The sequence below is a fragment of the Electrona antarctica genome, assembly GCF_951216825.1.
Source record: "Electrona antarctica genome assembly, chromosome: 12".
NCBI classification, from domain to species: domain Eukaryota; kingdom Metazoa; phylum Chordata; class Actinopteri; order Myctophiformes; family Myctophidae; genus Electrona; species Electrona antarctica.
Window position 1 is genome coordinate 31,214,638 of NC_136793.1, and position 20,607 is coordinate 31,235,244.

Below are 20,607 nucleotides of genomic sequence, written 5' to 3' on the forward strand. Positions count from 1 at the left end.
ATCTTCTAAACAGAGGTAACAAGATGGGCAAAATAATACATTTCTGTGGTGGTTTTAAATAATCGTGCTAAATGTCATGATTTGGAATATGTCAAAAGGAAACATGGATGTGTGAAGTGTGAACTATGCCATAACATGTCAGTCAAGGTAATTACGTGACAGGAAGCTTGCTCCCAGTCATTTGTGACAGACTACAGTACACAGACTTGGTCACACAGATCAACAGCAGGACATCCGACATTAGTACACTGTGTGTGTGTGTGTGTGTGTGTGTGTGTGTGTGTGTGTGTGTGTGTGTGTGTGTGTGTGTGTGTGAGAGTGAGAGATAGAGACGTGTTTTGTTTATGTCTTAAAACAGACAGGGCATCATTTAGTTGTGAGTGTGACCGACCATACAGTATGACCTTTAGCATAAGGAAGATGATAATGCATTTTGAATACATTGAATTGTATTGCATCTATTTTTACTGTATCCTTTTGGATGAGTAATAGGCTAGACTGTAGCTACGTTAACGTCAGTGATATCTTTGTCAACAACTACATTTACTGTTATGTGACTGTCTACAACTCTACATCTACTATATTGACATGGAGCAGTGAGTGAATGATCTCTATTATAGGAGTGTTTATACTGTACCATGGTATACCTTACCATTACCATTTATACCATGTGTTTTGGAGGTTTCTATGTGGAAATAATATTTTGTACCTAATTTACCACATACCCACACGCCACAACTGATATAAGAGATGTATTGTACACACAGTCAGACCCTTCTTTGCCCTATCTATCCAGCGTGCATGCGGGCACACACACACACACACACACGTCTGAGATAACATCGGCAAAATACTGAATTAAATTGACCTTCATCTGTTTTCCACCAGAAATTGTCCTTGAAACAGGACAGGAGCATAAATAGGCCAGATATTTACTGCTGTCCTCATTCAGCTGAGCTACCAGTCATTTTTTGTTTCACCAGTCATTGCTCTTTATACATTGCAATTTGCAAGTACCCGTCCTTCATGCAACACCAGCCAAACACTAGTAACTATATATATATATATATATATATATATATATATATATATATATATATATATATATATATATATATATAACATAATACGATGCCAAAGTTACTCACAAAATGTTATTCATTAAAAAGAATAATCACACCTGTGTGAAGTGAGGGGCGCTCTTATCATCATACATCACATTCCGTTCTCAGCCAATCAAATCATCGCTATATGGGGTACACACATTGCTCAGTCAAGCAAATCATTGCTATGGGGTACACACATTGCTCAGCCAATCAAATCATCGCTATGGGGTACACACATTGCTCAGCCAATCAAATCATCACTATGGGTTACACACAAACACAGAAAGCTGGGCATACCCCTCAATAAGAGGGGTATGCCCAGAACTGCTCTTTGGCAGTTCTGGACTGTTGACTCGCATCAATGATAAATTCAAAGGAAAAGAGGGTGCTGTTTTTCCTTTATTTGCCGATGGGTTCTCAGATTGTTTCTGGACAATTGGATATTATCCATATATGCCCATATATGAACATATCGGTGGTTCAGGGCAACCGCATATCCGAACAACTCGTGGCGGGAATCGCACTCCCTTGAGTCAGACTAAACGTCAGACTAAACCTTTAAAATTAATGTATAATTGGCCTGTTTTCACTTTTGTTGCACGAATGTATGCCAAGAACGTGGAATTCCGTTTTATTCTCCACCCCCCGCCTGTGCCAGAACGTAAAAATCTTCTTTCTTTTAATGTCATTTAATCCAGTATTTTTATTTTCTTTTTTTTCCTTTTACTCACATGTTAGACAGCCTACATACGGATCCGACATGCACGCCCGTGCACGCTTATTTGTTATTTTTTTCTGCTCCAAATGAGCCAAAATCCAGTGTTTGGAAGGTTTTTATTCCCTCTTCTTACATCCCCGGACGAAAACAACTACCATTAGGCCGTCTACCACAGCCTAATGGTCTCCTATGAATACAATATTAGGGGGGGCCACACTTCCACACTTCTGGTTGATCTCTTCGTCTACTGTGGTATTTTGCGCATTTGACTGGCACTGGCCTCACGATTCCGCCTAGTGTAACGGGAGGGATTGGGTTAATTGGTAAATTAAACATCTACTGATGGACACACTTGGACACATCAGTGTTGTAAACCTGATGAATTGTTGGGTGTTTCAGACCTGTGTCCAAGTAGTGGCATGGTACAGCCCCCACTGTCTTTTGAGAGACCGTCAATAGGGAAGATGGCTGATGAGATGTTAGCGACACAAAAGAGGCTCCAGGCGCTGTGGGCGTCTGGGCCTGGCTCTGCCTTCGTCTGACCAGAAGTGCAGAATCCTGTGCGTTCCGTCGTCGTTGCCACTGAACAGTACACATCTCAGCCAGCCTTGGCACCATATTACAAGGCTGATTTTAAACCCTTGCAGGTTTTACTGCAGTCTGTAGCTTTTGGTTCCTCCTCATGGAGGAAGTGGTTTGGGCTGCCAACCCTCACCACCAGCCCCAGGTTGCCGTCTCTCTGGCCATCCTCTCTCACCACACTCTTCGTGGTCGTCACCCAGTTTGTTCCTGGTTGTCACTGGTACTTGAAATATTAAGAAAGTATGAACCCATAGCCATATTGTACTGCTATTTTGTCCATATTGTGTACTGTTCTGTAGGCCCGATCACCTAACCGGTCTGTCTAGAATGATGGCATGCCAATTGCCAACCCCCCCTCTTTCTCAATCTTTCTCTCTCTCTCTCATCATATTCATTTAAAGAGAGCAAACATTTACTGTAAAGCTACAATCCTTTAATTTTTAAGATGATGACCACAACCTTCAAACACACAGTTGAAATTTGAAAATATAATGTTCCTCTCTCTTTCATTTTTTCCGTGTAGTAGGGAGACAGGTCTACACAGTGTAGTGTCAATCATTCTCAATTCTGATTGCCTGGTGGAAATGGTTCTGCAGAGCTTACTGCCCTTGTGGATGTGGAAACACCAAGCGGACTGCAGAAGCATCTGAAATAGTCCATGGTTGGGGACTGGGGTGGAGGGGTTCTTTGAAAATCGTACCTGGCTTTACTGACACAATGTCCGTCATAATATGGATGGAGAGAAGCTCAGCTCACATCCACTGATGACTGACAACTGACCCTGAAGTGCTTTGCGGCTGAGGGCAGTACAATTCCCTTCCAGGCGGAAATAAAATCAGTCCGATTGCTGTTAGTGGTGCTGTAGGCGTAGACAGCCTGTAGCATCTTGTGCCCCATGCCAAACGTCTTCAGTCACCTGTGAAGGAAGTATGGGTTGGTGTGCCTTCTTCACCACATGGCTTGTGTGCTTGTGCCAGTTGAGGTCCTCTGTGATGTGCATTGGACTCCACTGCAATGCCTTTGATGTACAGTAGTTAGGAGAGACAACTGTGAGTGTCAGGCTCCTCCTTTTCTTCTTTGAGAACAAAATGCCTGCGGTCTCCAATGTCTCCTTTGGTGTACATAAAGGTCTTGTCAGTGGAGCCAGCCGTGGAAAGTTCAACTTGGATTTTCCATCACTACGAGGAGGACAAAATTCCATCGAACAGTTATGGAGACTGACCTGGACTTTTGTGGAAGACATCGCACTGCTCTCTATTCTCGAATGAGGTGGGACAGGTGAAACAACTGCTCCTCCAAGTGGGTGCTGAATGTAGGAAGGTGGTTGTCACGTACAAGTTACAACATCTGAACAAGGGCCCCTGGCTGATCGAGGTCAAGGACTTCAAGTAGATTGAGTCCTGGACTCCTGGATCAACTCATCTAAACAGGAAATGCAAATATAGGCCATTCAATCTAAGCTAAAAACCCAAAAGAAATTGCAATAGTAATCGTTCAATGTTTGTTATGAGTTTGTTATTAGGGTCATCCAAATAAATAATAAATAAATAAATAGCCAAGTAGCCATATAGAAAGCTGGCCTAGAGCCCGAGTCCCGGCCGCTCGCGGACGTAATGATTTCATTTTTTTTGTTTTTTTGTAGAGGGACAGACAGTAGGCTGACAGGAAATGGGGGAGAGAGATGGGGGGTGACTTATCCTTGTGTTCTGTTTCACGTTAGTATTGCTGAGAGTGACGCACACAGGGAAATGCAAAAAGGGGTTTAGAACAGAGAATGTCCGTCGCGGGGAAAACAAACGTGTATAAGCTGCTCTGTATATATCTATAAATGCACCAACTCTCTGTGCGTACGTACGTACGTACGTACGTACGTACGTACGTACGTACGTACGTACGTGTAATCCACATAACTCAAACGGTCCGGGGGGAAAAATCATCTGACCCATGGGTAATGAAGGCTTAGACTCTCGTAGATTGAAAATGTCAGAATCGATAAATACATCTACGAGAGTCTAAATCTTAGGCTAGGGCAGACCAAGGCGCTGTTGGAGGAATCACATCGCCTCGCGATCCCCCAGGAGGAAGTTACTAATGTTGCTCTGGAGAGGGAAGTTTGGAGCTCACTGGTGGAGCTGTTGCCCCTGCAACCCGACTACAGATAAGCGGGTGAAGATGGATGGATGGATGCATGGATAGTTTTCTTTCACTGTCATCTCCACCTTCTGTAATCCTAGGGATGTCATACAGCTGCTTCAGCAGTTTTTGTCCCCACTGTAGCTCTCTCACACATTCTCTCACTCTGTCTCCCCCCCTCTCTCTCTGTCTCTCTCTCTCTCTCACACACACACACACACAGACACACAAAGCCACTACCACTGATAATGATCTATCTCTTGCTGTTGTGACAGCAGCAACCATTGGGACGTCACTAATTGCGGCTGATGTGGTTGGCTGAAGGAAACAATACAGAACACGTCAGTGCACCACCACTGACCACTTCAAAGCACAGAAGAGATGTGGAGGGGAAATGAGACTGTGAGAGAGGCAGGCAAAAATAATTATTTTAGGTTTGTGTTTATAATTTGAGATTTGTGTGCGCCATTTCAGTTGATAGGGAAAGGTATGTAGTGTTATAGGAAAGAACACACAAACAGTGGTGAAATATAAGAAGAGTTATTCCTTGACAGGGCAATAATGGCGAGGGCGAGCAAGTCTCTTACGAATGAAAATTGGGGACATTTTGCAGAGAGAGGGAGAGAGAAAGATGAAAGAAAAGTGGAGATAAGAGAGAGAAGAGGATTAAGGCTCAGGAAAACAGTGCCAGAGGGAAATGAGCGAGGATCAATTTGGAAAAGATACAGAGAGCTGTGACTGAAAGTGTCTGTCTTGTCTAGCTCACTCTCTTGCCTCGTTTTGCACCCACCCACTCCCACGTGTGACAAGTCGCCCATCCACCCTCCTCCCAATCCTCCACAGAAATACCATACATGGGCTATAGCAGCACACTACACACACACACTACACACACACACACTACACACACACACACGCTACACACACAGGCAGGGCACCAAGCTATTGGTCCACAAATAGACGAGCATGTTACTAGCTGGGCACATGTGACCAGCGCTGTCCTCCTGGAATCGGCAGCAATCCTTTTCTACATGAAGGTCATGGACTCATGGCCCTATCTTTTGAAGGTCATGTGAATATTTATGCAAGCTCTATTTTTTTCATCGCCTTCAGGGCTCTCTGACATAATGTGCAGGTCTAACTGCACATTATGTCTGTTTTGGATCTGTTTCCTCCACCACCACTGACCAACTGATCTGGAGTAGTGGACGGGGGTCATGTACATCTCTGAGAGGGGTTACTGATTATTTAAAATTGTTAATAAGTAACAGGAGTATTACTAAGTAACAACAGAGGATATAACTTCATCTTTATGACTGTGGTGTGCCTTGACGTCTTTGAAGTCAGCTGCTTGCTGAGTGCTTCCTTGACCTTTGCCCATAGATGAAAAGATGTGATAGGGCTAGACTGTGGAAATATCTTTTTTTGATCTTACATTTATTGTTGAGTACATCCCTTTTGTAATCACATCATTGTCTCTGCCAGGCCAAAGGCATGGCGAGAGAGTATGTTTTGTACCCCGTCCGTCCATCCGTCCGTCCGTCCGTCTGTGTACAGCTAATCTCTGGCACTGCACTGTTAGCCTGGTTGCTGCCAACTGTGCACACACTCCCTGGGCGCAGAGGTTCTGCCCTGGCATCCAGGGAGTGTGTGTGCACAGTTGGCAGCAACAAAATACATTTTGTGATATTATTACTACTACAGCAGGTTTTGTCCAAAAATCATGCAAATCGGTACGGTATCTCTATAGTCATGTGATCAACACGGATCTGTCCGATTTTCCATATTCTATGAGTGCCTATGGCTTCCAAAGTTTGCAGTCTGTTTTGATACCACAATAACCCACACACATAACCAAAAAATCGAGATCTAGATTCAAACACCTATGCAATCTCATTTTGTGACGAATCGTGCAGCACTAGTTGGCTGTCCAATTCATTTTAGTTACTCTTATGTTTTTGTTTATGTATTTTCTAATACATATTTTCATGAATATTATGAGAATCCATGTCTTGTGGAGGAAAATCGAGATTCACATTTGAGCAAATGGTAAATGGTAAATGGTGCATTTATATAGCGCCTTTATCCAAGGCGCTTTACATAGATGTGCATTACATTCACCCATTCACACACACATTCATACACCGATGGCAGCGGAAGCTATGCAAGGTACCAACCAGCACATCGGGAGCAATTTGGGGTTCAGTGTCTTGCCCAAGGACACTTCGACATGTAGACAGGAGGAGCCGGGATTCGAACCACCGACCCATGGATCATTGGACGACCTGCTCTACCTCCTGAGCCACAGCCGCCCTAGAGCAAGCCGAGCAAGAATCGTGCAGCACTACTGGCAGGTGTTCTGAGCTGATATGAACTGACTAAGCAGACAGCAGAGTTACAGCAGAGTCGCAAGTAGCTTTGGCATAATAGAGAGGCTGATAAGCTTTCTGTTTATTTTATATATTTATTAAGTGGGTGCTGTCCACTAATTCTCTCCATCTTTTTGACAGGCTATTGTTTTCCTCCTTCAAACTATGCAGATCTCCTTCACTTCTCCCCAACAACTTTTCTTCCCATTACTCTTGGGCCTTTCATTATCCCCACCAGGCAAAAGGCAGAAGGGCGAGGTATTTTATGTTTCCACTCCTGTGTTTTTGTCTGTTAGCAGTTAATCACAGGCGCCGCTGGACCGATCAATGTGAAACTTTCCACGCTTTCCACTGGCCAATAATTCACATTTTGGCCTATAACTCATCAGGATCCTGATGAAGGATGAAGGAGAGTGTGCATGTTCATTTCTCCTTTCAGTAGACCACATTCGCATGGCGCTTCAGTGCACAACTAGAAAAAGTGTCAGGTCAGGTTGTGGCCTCCTGGTGGCGCTATGATAGGCCAATGTGAAAAGGGTGCCATTTCTTCTTACGCCTTTGATGGCAATTGGATGATTTGAGGCATTTTTGAGGCAATTTACGTGAAAGATCTCACGTAAATTGCATGCTGCGTTCATGATTTGATGCTTTGCGAATCCTGCAAACTTTGAAAGCCAATTATAGCCAATTATTATGGAATATGAAATATGGGACAGATCCGTCTTGAGCACATGACTATAGATATACTGTGTAACGATTTGCAGGATGTTTGGACAGAATCTGGAGGAGTAATATAAAAAAAAATGTTTTACAAAAGTCGGCCTCCTGGTGGCGCTATAACAGGCCGTTCTGGAAGATTTGGGGCAGAGGTTCATCATTGGCATCCAGGGAGTGTGTATGCAAAGTTTGGCATCGACCGGGTTAACGGTGCCGGAGAATAGCTGGTAATGGACGGACGGACGGAGTGCAAAACATACTCTCTCCCCCTCACATACTCTGTCGCCTGGTGGAGACAATTATAGCAAGAGTCATCTCATCTTGCTGATGACTGAACCAACTTCATGATTATGATCTTGTTCTCAGTGGGAAACAAATTCAGGCACAGGGGAGATAGTTGTCTTGTATGGTGGATTTTATTCCATTATTATTTCTGTGTTACTGTGGGAATATTGTTGCTTAAACATTTATTTTTCTGTTTGTCTGGTATGATATGATATGATATGATATGATATGAACTTTATTTGTATAGCGCTTTTCAAAACATAGTTCCAAAGTGCTGCACAGAGCAAGATTAAAACAGCAAAAAAACACACAATAACAAAATGATAATGGCACACAAAACAAGGATGTATGTACAATTGGCTATTAAATAGTTAAAAAACACTCAGTATAAAGGTGGGTTTTCAGGCGTGACTTAAATAACGGGACGGATGGTGCTACCCTAATGTGCACTGGCAGTGCGTTCCACAGTCTGGGTGCCCGAGCGGCAAAAGCCCGGTCACCCCGGGTAACTATAGGTTAGTGCGAGGGACAGCCAGAAGGGCCTTATCCGAGGATCTGAGGGTGCGCCCGGATTCAGGGAGGGATAGCATATCACGGATGTAAATAGGGGCTATCCCATTTAGGGCTTTGAACGTGATTAGTAGGATCTTGAAGTCACATCTAGCGCTCACCGGCAGCACCGGTAGTATTTGTCTTTTGGATTGCTGGATATTTTGAATTATAGATTGATTTATTAGACTATTTATTTTCCTGGTGATTTAAATACACTGCCTCGCAGATTATTTGGTATCAGACAATACGTTTTCACTTACTTTATTCTGTTGTGATATTTGTTTGCTGCTATATTTTCACCTGCTTTATGGGTTTACTGAACATTGTAGCATTGATTCATGCATGATGGTTTAATCACATGGGTTCTTTCTTGTAGTTGTTGATAGCTAATATTTACTACTCAGCTATTAAAATAATATTTTGTTAGGTTTAGACATAACAAAATGTATATATAAAAAGCACACCTGTTGAAGTGAGGGGCGCTCTTATCATCAGACATACATCATCTCATTCCGGCCAATTTGTGTCCTCACTTTTGTCTTCAATGTTTGTGTTTACACACTTTTGCCTTCAATGTTTGTGTTTACACAAACACTCAAAGCTGGGCATAGATGTGGCTAGCGCCCCTCAGAAATATATAAATTATACCAGATATCTCTGCCATTATAAATGTGCCAATTGATTTCTCTGTTACAGATATTTTAGGAAATGGATCTAGGTGATAAGAGCCAAAGCCAGATACAAGCTGACGGCCCATCTGGAGCATCAGAAGTTTCAACAGTCACTGAAGTGCTGCCACCAGGTACAGAGGCACCAGCCAACAGTCCCGCTCCTGCCCAGCCTGCTGCTCCGGGCCGGCCCCGACGGCCTCAGAGAATCCCCAGAGTAGAGGACTCTGTGGATCTTTGTGAGCCCAAACCTGAACCTACACCGGTGGCCAACGAGGACCAATCCGTTCCTGATGGGGCCGCGCCCAGTCGTTCCAAGCCCCTGCAACCTGCGGCAGAGAAACCCTTAGGAGAGCCCACCGTGGCCAATGTGAAGTCTGGCCCTAAAGGCCCAGGCCACCATCCTGTAAGGGCTGCTTCAGTTCCACAACCACCGCTTTCCAGGCCCCTACCTTCCCACCTCACCTCCCATGCTCAGAGGGCCTTCTCTGTGGCAGGTACTGCAGACACACCAGCCCAAATAGTGGAAGACTTCAGGCAAGTTCTATATTATGGCATATTATTTTGGGTTCACCATATTGTTTTACACAGGCCTATAATGTATCATTATATGCATCTCAGAAAGTTTCATTTCCAGACAACTGAGAGTGATTAATCTTGGGACAGAAAGTTGATAATACTGTATTTAAATATGATATGATGAGATCCAAGTAAACTGGGAAAGAAAGTGTAGTAGATGAGTTAATTTAGGTCACATTCCCACCTAATACTTCGGTAGACTCAATGCGAATGGGCGGAGAATTTGGGATTCTTGCATATTTAATTTGCTGCGGTTTGCCTTCACACTGTCATCAGCTTTTGTCCCCACAAAATGTCCGCAACACAAACATTAAATGCCATTGACAATGAAGGGAAAATGTACGTCATCTTGTCCCCACACGTCTCATATTTGCCATCGACAATGAAAGGAGAAATTAGGTCAAATGTCACGTGCACGCATCCGCCTGGTTGATGGCAGACGGCAGACTGCTGGGCGAGGGCTGGCGCTTTGGCATGGGGGTCAGATCAACATATAGAATGAATTCTGTACTGGCCATATATTGAGTGTACAGGGTTTGATGAGGTCAGATCAACATATGGAATGTCAGAACATGAAGGACGGGTGGGGAAGGATCAACATATTGAATGTCAGATCAGGTCAGCTCCATATATGGAGATCTAAGGGTTTTGAGGTTTGAGGTCAGATGTAGAGTTCTGGCCGGCTCCATACTGTATATGCAGATCTAGGTGATGATCCAGTCTTCTCCATGTATGGTTATCCAGGGTTTGATGAGGTCAGTGTCGTGATCTTCATATATGGACATGGCAGTATGGCATACAGTATGGGGCGTGATGTGTCACGAGGCATGACCATATATGGAGGCGTTAAGGTCTCCATGATGTCACGAGGTCAGATCCATATATGGACATAAAGGGTCTCCCTGATGTCACGGGATGTCAGGAGGCGTGATGGACGGACGGGAGACGCAGGTTTTCATAGTAAACCACTTTCACCCTGGCGTCCCTATTTTGAGCATGTCATTATATAGTAAGCGGTCATTTAAAAAAATAGCAGCTCTACTTAATAGGGCCACGAAGCACGTTGAGTCTACACTTACAATATATGAAATAGGCTATCTATGTAATGTATAGTATAAATTCCATAAGTAATCCGGGACAACTCACCTTTATTTACTCAGCAATTTATATACATAAAATCTGATGTCATAGATATGTATAGCTAAATCAAGGGATGCATTCAACTTCGCCTTTCACAGGTTGCACTTGATCACTTGGAATGTGGGCTCTGCCATGCCACCTGATGACATCACCACGTTGCTTGGCTTGAATATAGGTGATGGAAACACAGATATGTACATCATCGGGTGAGTGTTTTGTTTATGTTGATGGCTAGCCAGCTGTTTCCTCATAAAAGCCAGATGTTCCACTTCCTCATTCTGTCCTTCATTCCCACTGTGGTCCATTTCACTGAAATACGGTGTTGAACTACAGTGATTCCGTACAGCTACTTTCTGCCATTACTTTATCAATGCCCACTCTATTTTCAATTTCCCTGTCTGCTTCCGCAATATTGACTATTTGTCGTGGTGTGTTTTTCTTCAAGGTTACAAGAAGTGAATTCTATGATTAACAAACGGCTGAAAGATGTCCTCTTTACAGACCAGTGGAGCGACGCCTGCATGGAGCGCCTCAGCCCCTTCGGTTACGTGCTGGTCAGTAATGGTTTAACTATAGTATACAGTAATACACAAATACATATTCATAAGTTAAAACTATTCGCACATTACGAGTGTTAAATGAGTGAGCGTTGCTTTCTGCTGCTGTTTTGGTTCTCATGGTTTACAGAGCATGTGATTGTGTTATATATTTGCAGGGATAGTGCTTAAACAACCATGTCATGTTGGTTTATCTATTATCTGCCACTGTTGAGCTAGCTCATAACATGCAGTGTCTGTATATCAGTATAACAGTAAAGCTTAATGAAAAATCCAGTAGTATTCATAGATAAACAAGAACATTTCTTTCTTTTCTTTTCATATTTTCTTTAGCCCCTCCTATGCCCAGCTTTGTGTGAACACAAACATTGGCTGATGATTGGTTGATCACCCAATAGCGATGATTTGATTGGCTGAGAAAAGTACATATTGAAGATAAAAGTGAGGGCAGAAAAGTGAAAACGCTAAAAGTGATTGGCCGGAATGACTTTTGTGATGATTTGATTGGCTGAGCACAGTATGTGATGTATGATTATGTTTTATTTATTATCATTTTATTTGGTAGGATCCCCATTAGCTGTGCCCTAAAGCACCACTAGTCTTCCTGGGGTTCACATATATTCATATACAAAATCATTTTATAAACACTAACTAGTTAAAATGCGTTAAAAAACAATCTAATACATGCATCCTATGATGTATGATGCACACAGGTGTTTTTGAGTGGTGTAAACCACTCCTACAACTGGCTTTGTTAGTCTGTCTGTCTGTCTGTCTGTCTGTCTGTGCTCAAAAAATGAGCACGGTTGCTATGGCCACCCAGTTCACACGGGTGTGATTTCATTACGTCATACATTACGTCAGACCACAGCTGTTCAGTCTATATAAGACCTTACACCACTCAGTTCACACGGGTGTGATTTTTTGTTTGTTTATAAAATGGTAAATGGTGGATTTATATAGCGCCTTTCTCTAAGGCGCTTTACAGAGATTGTGCATTACATTCACCCATTCACACACACATTCATACACCGATGGCAGCGGAAACCATGCAAGGCACCAACCAGCACATCGGGAGCAATTAGGGGTTCAGTGTCTTGCTCAAGGACACTTCGACGCTAACTCTGGGGGAGCCCGGGTTCGAACTGGCAACCTTACGGTTGCCATCCAGCCACTCTACCCCTGAGCCACTGCCGCCGCATAAATCAGATGACTTATCTTTCCACTTTGTTGGAAGCCTCACCAAGCATCCTACACAGCAGAATACTCCCCAACTGTATTGGTCAGGGGAATTTCCCTTAGATTTAATCGATTTAGCATTCTGTTTCTGTCCATTCATGCCATTTAGTGTGTGTGGGTGTGTGTGCATCTAAATAGACAGTGTTTGTCTGTGTTGAAGTAGTGATTCTAAGAACATGAATCAGCTGTTGAGTGTATAGAGAGGCAGACAAGAGACACCCTCTGAGTGCTGTTTTATTTTTGGATCACATTGATACGTGGTGTTGATGGACCTCTGACAGTGACACTGATGCTGTCCTCCGGCTGTCTGTTGGCCTGCTTGACTAGCTTAAACCTTCTCATAAGCATCTCATGTGTGTACTGCCTACTGTGTACAAACATACTAGAAAACATGTGCACATACAGTATGCACGCACACACACTCACACACACCCTTTCTTATGCTCATTTTCTCATTCCTCACACAAGCACAAATACCGTAGGTCAGCCCAGTTTATGGTTCAGTGGATACTGTTACGCAACCAAATCATCCAAATAGCTAGTGAGTATACAAACGAGAGGTTCTTCTCTCACGTGTGCGATGTGTGTCCCCACACAGCAAGTGTGATTAGGCCTCCAAGACCTGTGGTTGGGGGATGGGGTTTGATTTGAGCACAATATCTAGCATGAACCTATGACATGTCCTCTCTCGCTTCTATGCCTGTCTCCTTGTACAGTTGAGCCATAACACTGCACACACACACACACACACACACACACACACACACACACACACACACACATTATGTAACATGAAATAAAAGACAAATTTTAAGGATGTATAAAAGGAGAGATGGTCTGACACAAAGCCAAGACAAATGGATGCAGTGTGGGAATTGTTGTCATCCCCAGGACTGTCAATTCATGCATCATGTTTCCTCCTTAAATGTGCTTCCTGTTTAGACAGCCAGGGTGGACCGCTAGCTGTGGCCTCCTTTATGTTCAGTGCATCATGCAAAACAGCGGGAGAGCTGGGCCACAGCATCCTGCAGGGCACAATGGAAATGCAAAAGAGGGAGAGCGAGAGGGAGAGGGTGGGAGAGAGAGCTGACAGAGCAGCAGAGATGGACAGGCAGTGTGCTGTGCAGCTCTGACTATTTGCTTATAGAAACACTGACCAGAGCCCAACAACCAATGCCAGATGTTTGGGTCCAATGCCGTTCTCTATATTGGAGATATTTTGAATAAATAAATAAAGGTGCACAATTTACAATTCAGGCACTTAGCAGACGCTCTTATCCAGTGCGAAATCGGAATAAGTAGAGTACACATGATGAGCTCTAGTCAATAAACTGCGAGTGCAGAGAGAATAATGAAGGTGTTTGGATACTAGGGCAACAATCCTGTGTAGGCTGATCTAAGTGAACAGGAAGGGTTGTGGGGTTGAATCATGTCTTTAAGCTATGGGGTGGCCTTTAGTTGCCCTGTTGGTAAGGTTGTCACAATCATGACATTTTACTTGATGATTGATTATCATACAAATAATTGTGATTAATGATTTACAGTAATTGTGTTTTTGGCATTCAACATTGAAATGTATGAATAAATAAGATATTACAGTTTGCCTTTTAAGGTTTTTAAGAAAGTACACTTCTGGAAAACCGTTAGACACCTCAGAAGGGGAAAGCAGGGAACCATCCTAGTTGTGTACAGGCATGGAAGAGAAAGAACATTTAACTGTAATCATACAATGAACAAACAAACAAGTACATTTATTTTGTTTAACAACTTAACCCCTATTAACAAGATGTGACACAGTGTGAGCTTGTAGATCATATATCTTTTTAACGTTTTTTCTAAACTACTCATAGGCTGCATAATTGCCATTGCCACTTTTCAAAAAGGTCAAATAATGACCAATATCTCGGTCTGGCCCTAACACTGACATCAGATAAACAGATGCTCATATTTGCATTTTTAAAAATCAATTTGACTACTTTCTCCAAAATAATACCATCAGTTCTGGTGGCACGATACCTAGTATACCCTGTACGTGTACCTTATCAAGAATACACATAGCAGCAGTCAAATTACTCACTGCCTTCTATTCTTGTTCCCTTGGTCCTCTTTATTCCTCTCTGACTGTCCGTCTGTCTCTGTCTATTTTCCTTCCTTCATCTTTGTCTCTGACACTGTTATGGTCTCTATGGTGCCGTGTTTCTCAGGTGGTATCCCAGCGGATGCAAGGTGTTTTGCTGCTGGTGTTTGCTAAATACTACCATCTTCCCTTCCTCCGAGAAGTCCAGACCGAAACCACCCGCACAGGCCTGGGGGGTTACTGGGTGAGATACCTACTGTCGCCCATTTCTTTAAACTGTTACTGAGCTATGCAAAGCATACACAGAGGGTTTGGCAGAGGGCTTTCTTGGTCAGCAACTTTATCTATCAACAAACCTTGTACAACCAGAAAGGTAATACTCTTGTATTTATTATGTAACAGCATGGGTTGTTTTAGGACACCTTTTTACTCACTACTGTCAGGGATGTCTGTTACATCTGCTGGTGCTCTAATTGAATGGAATGAACAGAGAGGGGTTGGTTCCAACCATTGACTGCTGCAGCACAACCCGTTGCTTCTCTGATCATTTCCTCAAAGTGGTTTGTTTTAACACTTTGTTGATAAATGACACAATCTAGAATCAATGTAACAGTGGGAGTCTGTCTATATGCATTTGCTGCTGAAGTATAGGCTATCTACTGCAAGTGAAACTGGACCCATAATGGTCACCTCCACAGAAGTATATGTGCATTATTTTGTGAATGATTCACTGGTCCTTGGTGTATGTGTACACTTCCTGTCTTCAGACAGCTCTCCCATTACAGCCATGAGGTCACACTACATGCAAGATATTTTTGCTGTTCTTCTCTTATTGCCACATATTATAATTTAAAACATATTTTAATCTCTCATTCATTCTTCAGACCTGTCTGAAGTGAGCGCCCCCTGTTGGTACCCTAAACATACATGCATAGGGACACAGGGACAGACAAAGCTGGGCATTGGAGTGGCTGCACCACTCAAAAATCACACCCGTGTGAAGTGAGGGGCGCTCTTATCATCTTATCATCTTAAATGTTTGTGTTACGCAATGTTTGTGTTTACACAAATACTCAAAACTGGCCATTCATTATCAATGGCATTTAATGTTTGTGTTAGGGACACAGTTTGTGTTTACAAGCACGCAGCTAGACACAGGAGCCCCTCACAATTTACAAATGTATTTATGTCCAGCTTTGAGTGTTTGTGTAAACACAAACATTGAAGACAAGAGTGTGTAAACACAAACATTGAAGGCAAAAGTGAGGACGCAAATTGTGATTGGCCGGAATGACATTTGTGATGATTTGATTGGTTGAGTACAGAATGTGATGTACAGTATGATGATAAGAGCACCCCTCACTTCACGTGTGTGATTTTATTTAATACAATCTTGGAAACTATTCGATGAAAAAGGAGGGGGATTACTAACAATAACATTAGTAGTGCTGACAGATGCTGCTGTTAGCAGAATCTTTCTAGAGAGATAATCAGTAATATCCAAATGCTTCTAAGGAATCCTGAATAAATATTTCAAAAATAATCCTGTCTCTTTCCACCCTTTACACTCTTGACTCTCTTTATTATTATATTATTACTATTCCCGCTCATTTCATCTGTTTATCCCTTTTGTAGGGGAATAAAGGAGGAGTGAGTGCTCGCATGTCTGTGTTTGGTCACACCATCTGCTTCCTAAACTGCCACCTGCCAGCGCACATGGAGAATTCAGAACAGCGTATGGAGGACTTTGAAAGTATCCTACAGCAGCAGCAGTTTGAGAGCCAATCTGCCACGGGGGTGCTCGACCATGAGTGAGTCAGCAGTCTACACTAGTGTGTGTGTAGTCAGACTGACCCCCTAGGGGTCCTTGAGGGGGTTGCAGGGGGTCCCCAGCAAAATTAGTTTATATAGTGTTAAAATCTGTTTAACCTATTTAGGGTTGAGGTCGATTAAAAAAAAGGCTTCTAAATCCTGTTTCTATGTCAGTGGTGCTCAACCTTTTTCAGGTCAAGGACCCCCAGAATTATCTGTATTTGGCCGCAGACCCCCATCTGAAAATATGTTGTTCCAGGGACCCCCCCAGAAGCAAAGATTTTAGTTAAAAACGTTTGCTCTGAAAGAATATATATTCAAAGATTTGCACCACATTTTCACGATTTTTCAAAAATAGCAGATCTACAAGCTCGTAGCGTGGCACTCGGTGCCGCGCTATGAGCTTGTAGATCTGGTATTTTTCAATAGCTAAAGTATGACATAATGCTTAAAACACCAAAAGGGGTTCCCGCCCTGAATGGGTTAACCACTTATTTTATACTTTGGCTATTTGAAAATAGCTGACCTACAAGAAATTCCAAAAATCATGCAAAACAACACAAATCTTCTCTTATGGGGTCTCTACAAAATCTTTTCAGATTGGTGTCCGACGTTCGTGGCCAAATATATACATTTTGGGGTCTTTGAAATGAAAATGACCACATTGTTCATTTAAAAAATAGACACACAAGGGTTACATACTTTTTTTTTCTCTCTCTCTCTCTCTCTCTCTCTCTTTCTCTCTTTTGCATGCATGCATTCATAATCGCCCACACATGTGTCATGTTTACTGGCACTTTCATTCATTTGTGGTGAGAAAATGTTAGAAGATGAATGTGGTTGCTACTGTACTGTTTTCACAGTGTGGTGTTCTGGTTTGGGGATCTGAATTTCCGCATTGATGACCTCGAAATGCAAGTGGTGAAGTCAGCCATTGATAACAACAAATTCTCCATGCTGTGGGAAAAGGATCAGGTAAAAACAATACTAAATAGTGAGAAAGAAAACCCAAACAAACACAAAAACGGTTCAGACTTCTTGTTAGCACATGATATTTAATAATTCTCCCAAATATGCACTTCGTCTGAGAGCAGACTATCTGGTCTACTGTCTATCCCACCACACATGTAAGAAATATTCAACTCATCCTCCGTGATTGCTTGTAGATCTGCTATTTTCACTACTTCTTATCTACCTTTTATTTATTTATCTATCTATCTATGGAAACTTTTCATTTTATTTTTTAAATTCTTTTGAAAAATGTTAATTGTTTTGAATTGATAAAAAGTTGTGATTTTCTTTTTTTTTCTTTTGAAATTATATTTATATTAAATATATATTGGTCTGTGACCCAAAGATGGTTCCCGAATCCCGACCGACTGTTTGGGAAACGGTGCTCTAACGTCTAACCTATGTCACTGTCATTGCTGCAGCTGAACATGGCTAAGGATAGTGAGACTGTCCTGGAGGGGTTCTTGGAGGGGCCGCTGAAATTCTCACCCACATACAAGTTTGATGTTGGGTCAGATACATATGATACAAGGTCGGTGAATTCAGATTGCTTTGTCTAACCATGCTGACGCAACGTTTCAACATCATTTACTGGAAAATTAGGTCATTTGTTTTCTCTTCTTCTTTCTCTCTCTCTGTCCTGCCCAGCGCTAAGAAACGAAAGCCAGCATGGACTGACAGGATCCTGTGGCGCATGCGGGCCACAGCTCCGCACAATGCAGGGAAGCGCAGCTCCATGTCAGGGCTGACCAGCGGAACCAAGGTGTTGCAGCACTGCTACCGTAGTCACATGGAATACACTGTCAGTGACCACAAGCCAGTCTCCTCCATCTTCACCCTACAGGTCAGACATCCAGGAAGGGACTGTGTGATGTTGTAAACATGACTGGCTGATGTTTAAACCTTCTTTATTGATTTGATCTGTTGTAAATGTGCTCGTATAGTTCCCATACAAGGTGGACGTCCCACTGGTGACGCTCATGGTGGAGGATGAGTGGAATAGTATTGAAGATGCCAAAGCTAAATTCAAAACTGCACCGAACTTTTCCCGCAGCTCTTGGGATTGGATTGGGTTGTACAAGGTAACTAGTCTCATGCACTCCTCTCTTTTTAAGAATATACGTACTTAACAGAAACTCTCAGCAAATGATTATCTAGATTTGGATGCATTATCAATTTAATGTATGAATCACGGTACATGCCTGCGATTTCTGGTCTGTGATTCTCTAGGTGGGGTTCAAACACCACAAGGACTATCTGGGGTATGTATGGGCCAAGCAAGAGGAATCTGATATCCCTCGACCAGAACAGGAGGTAAGACCAGAGGAATACAACGTTTTGTTTTGTGGTCGTTTTCTGTGGCATTTGATTAATCATGGCCCCTCTTATTGGCCTCTTTTCCAGGTGGCATTTACAGAGGAGGAGTTACCCAAGGGCTCAGGGGACTTTATCTTGGGTTACTATAGCAACAACATGAACACACTTGTGGGCGTATCGGAGCCATTTCAGGTGATCATGATAATCAAGTTGTCAGTTTTCCTGTTCGTTTTATCTCCATTTTATCGACCCCATCTGACTATTTCCTCTAATCACATTTTATATTTATTATTTCCCTCTGATATTTTGGTCTCTCTTACTCATCTGCTTGTCTACCTTGGTCTTACTGTTCCTCTTTCCTCTCTATTTCATTGTCCATCGTCAGATCCAGCTTCCCTCCGCAGACCTTGAAGCTAGTGGTTCAGACAGCTCTGATTTCAGCTCTGAGGACGACAGTACTGTTGTCCTCATGAAAACCGGGTCCCGCAGTCCCAGCCCCGGAAAGGGCAAGCACCGCAGCCATCGGAGTCGCAGTCACAGTAGCAGCCCTGTGAAGTCTCAAATGAAAGGCCTAAACCTCGATGAAGCCTCCCCGACCACTGAGAACAACTCCACAATTTGCCCAGCAGAGGGCAGCTGCAGTCAGGAGTCTGCCCAACTGGAGAAACCCAATGCTGAGGCTGGGAATTCAGGATTGTGATGCAGGTCAACTTCTTCTGCACTCACTTACATGCACTGTACTGTATGTTTCAGTTTAACGTGAAAATATACAATTTCTGATGCCTTTTTTTTTCAGGACTACAGTCAACAATCTTCCCTTGGATCCTCCTATTTTCCTTTTACATTTCTGCCCAGACTGCCCTTTCAATGCACATAGCACAGAGAGTTGCCATTTGGCTTGATAAAATCCTCAGATTGATAATCTTTAATATCCCATGTACCAAATCCCAGTAAAAGGAATGTGGTCGATCAGTAGCCTACTTTTCAAAAGCTGCATTCCATACTCACATTCTACACATTTTGAAACTTCTTATTGGTGAACCAAGTGGCTGTATCAGCAGATGCTGTACATGTGAGCATGAGAAAATGCTCTCACAAGATCACAGGCAGGGAGGGAACAGTCCTTACATATAGTATCAAACCTGTCTGAATTTCAAGCCTGTCTTACATTTCAAGGTATTTTCAGTTGTAGCCACTGCTAAATTAATGAGCAATCTGGTCTGAAAAATATCCACTAGGACCAAAGTATTTGCTCAAGGTAAATAATAAATTCGATATTTTTTAAAGATTCACACAGTATCCTTTAATTTGCACACTGTATATAGATATCTGTCTGTTAGTAGTCTTATATGTCCGTTGTGTTATTCTGGAAAATGATGTTTGAGGGCACGAACACTGATCTGCGGATCCAGTCCGGGTTTTCTTCCTAATAAAAATAGCAAAATCAACAGGAAGTTGACCTTTTTATAAAATAAAATAAACGGTAATGTTTTGTTTTATGTTCTATATTGTGATTGTTCACAGGCTAAAATAGTGAATTTGAGATCACTAGTGTACAATGTAAGTCAATGAGGAGCATATTATGATTATGAATAATCAACTTCTAATCAATGGAGCTATTATTTTGAATTTCTAGTCCACCTTTGGAGTTACATATAGTGGCAAGGTAACTACACAACCAAAACCTCCACCAAAGTGTTCCTGCCCTTTAACCAGAGGGACAGTTAAAGTGTCGACACCTAAAG

The 20,607-nt window shown here is 42.6% G+C and overlaps 1 protein-coding gene across 2 annotated transcripts in view; it reads left to right on the top strand.

Annotated features, from left to right (window-relative positions):
* inpp5jb (inositol polyphosphate-5-phosphatase Jb) overlaps window positions 1-20,310 on the top strand; it is a 20,758-nt gene extending 448 nt beyond the window's left edge. The window contains exons 1-14 of one of the 2 annotated variants that reach the window (XM_079515519.1): window positions 1-15; window positions 9,159-9,667; window positions 10,948-11,055; window positions 11,295-11,403; window positions 14,850-14,966; window positions 16,358-16,533; window positions 17,398-17,509; window positions 17,968-18,077; window positions 18,194-18,389; window positions 18,490-18,627; window positions 18,776-18,859; window positions 18,950-19,054; window positions 19,248-19,567; window positions 19,659-20,310. The exon at window positions 1-15 is cut by the window's left edge and continues 448 nt beyond it. In XM_079515519.1, coding sequence (XP_079371645.1) covers window positions 9,171-9,667; window positions 10,948-11,055; window positions 11,295-11,403; window positions 14,850-14,966; window positions 16,358-16,533; window positions 17,398-17,509; window positions 17,968-18,077; window positions 18,194-18,389; window positions 18,490-18,627; window positions 18,776-18,859; window positions 18,950-19,054; window positions 19,248-19,562 — 2,067 coding nt within the window. In that variant the 5' untranslated portion in view covers window positions 1-15; window positions 9,159-9,170 and the 3' untranslated portion in view covers window positions 19,563-19,567; window positions 19,659-20,310. Of the gene's footprint in view, window positions 16-9,158; window positions 9,668-10,947; window positions 11,056-11,294; window positions 11,404-14,849; window positions 14,967-16,357; window positions 16,534-17,397; window positions 17,510-17,967; window positions 18,078-18,193; window positions 18,390-18,489; window positions 18,628-18,775; window positions 18,860-18,949; window positions 19,055-19,247 lie in introns of both variants that reach the window. The other variant, XM_079515518.1, reaches the window with a different exon arrangement.
* The last annotated feature ends 297 nt before the right edge of the window (window positions 20,311-20,607 follow it).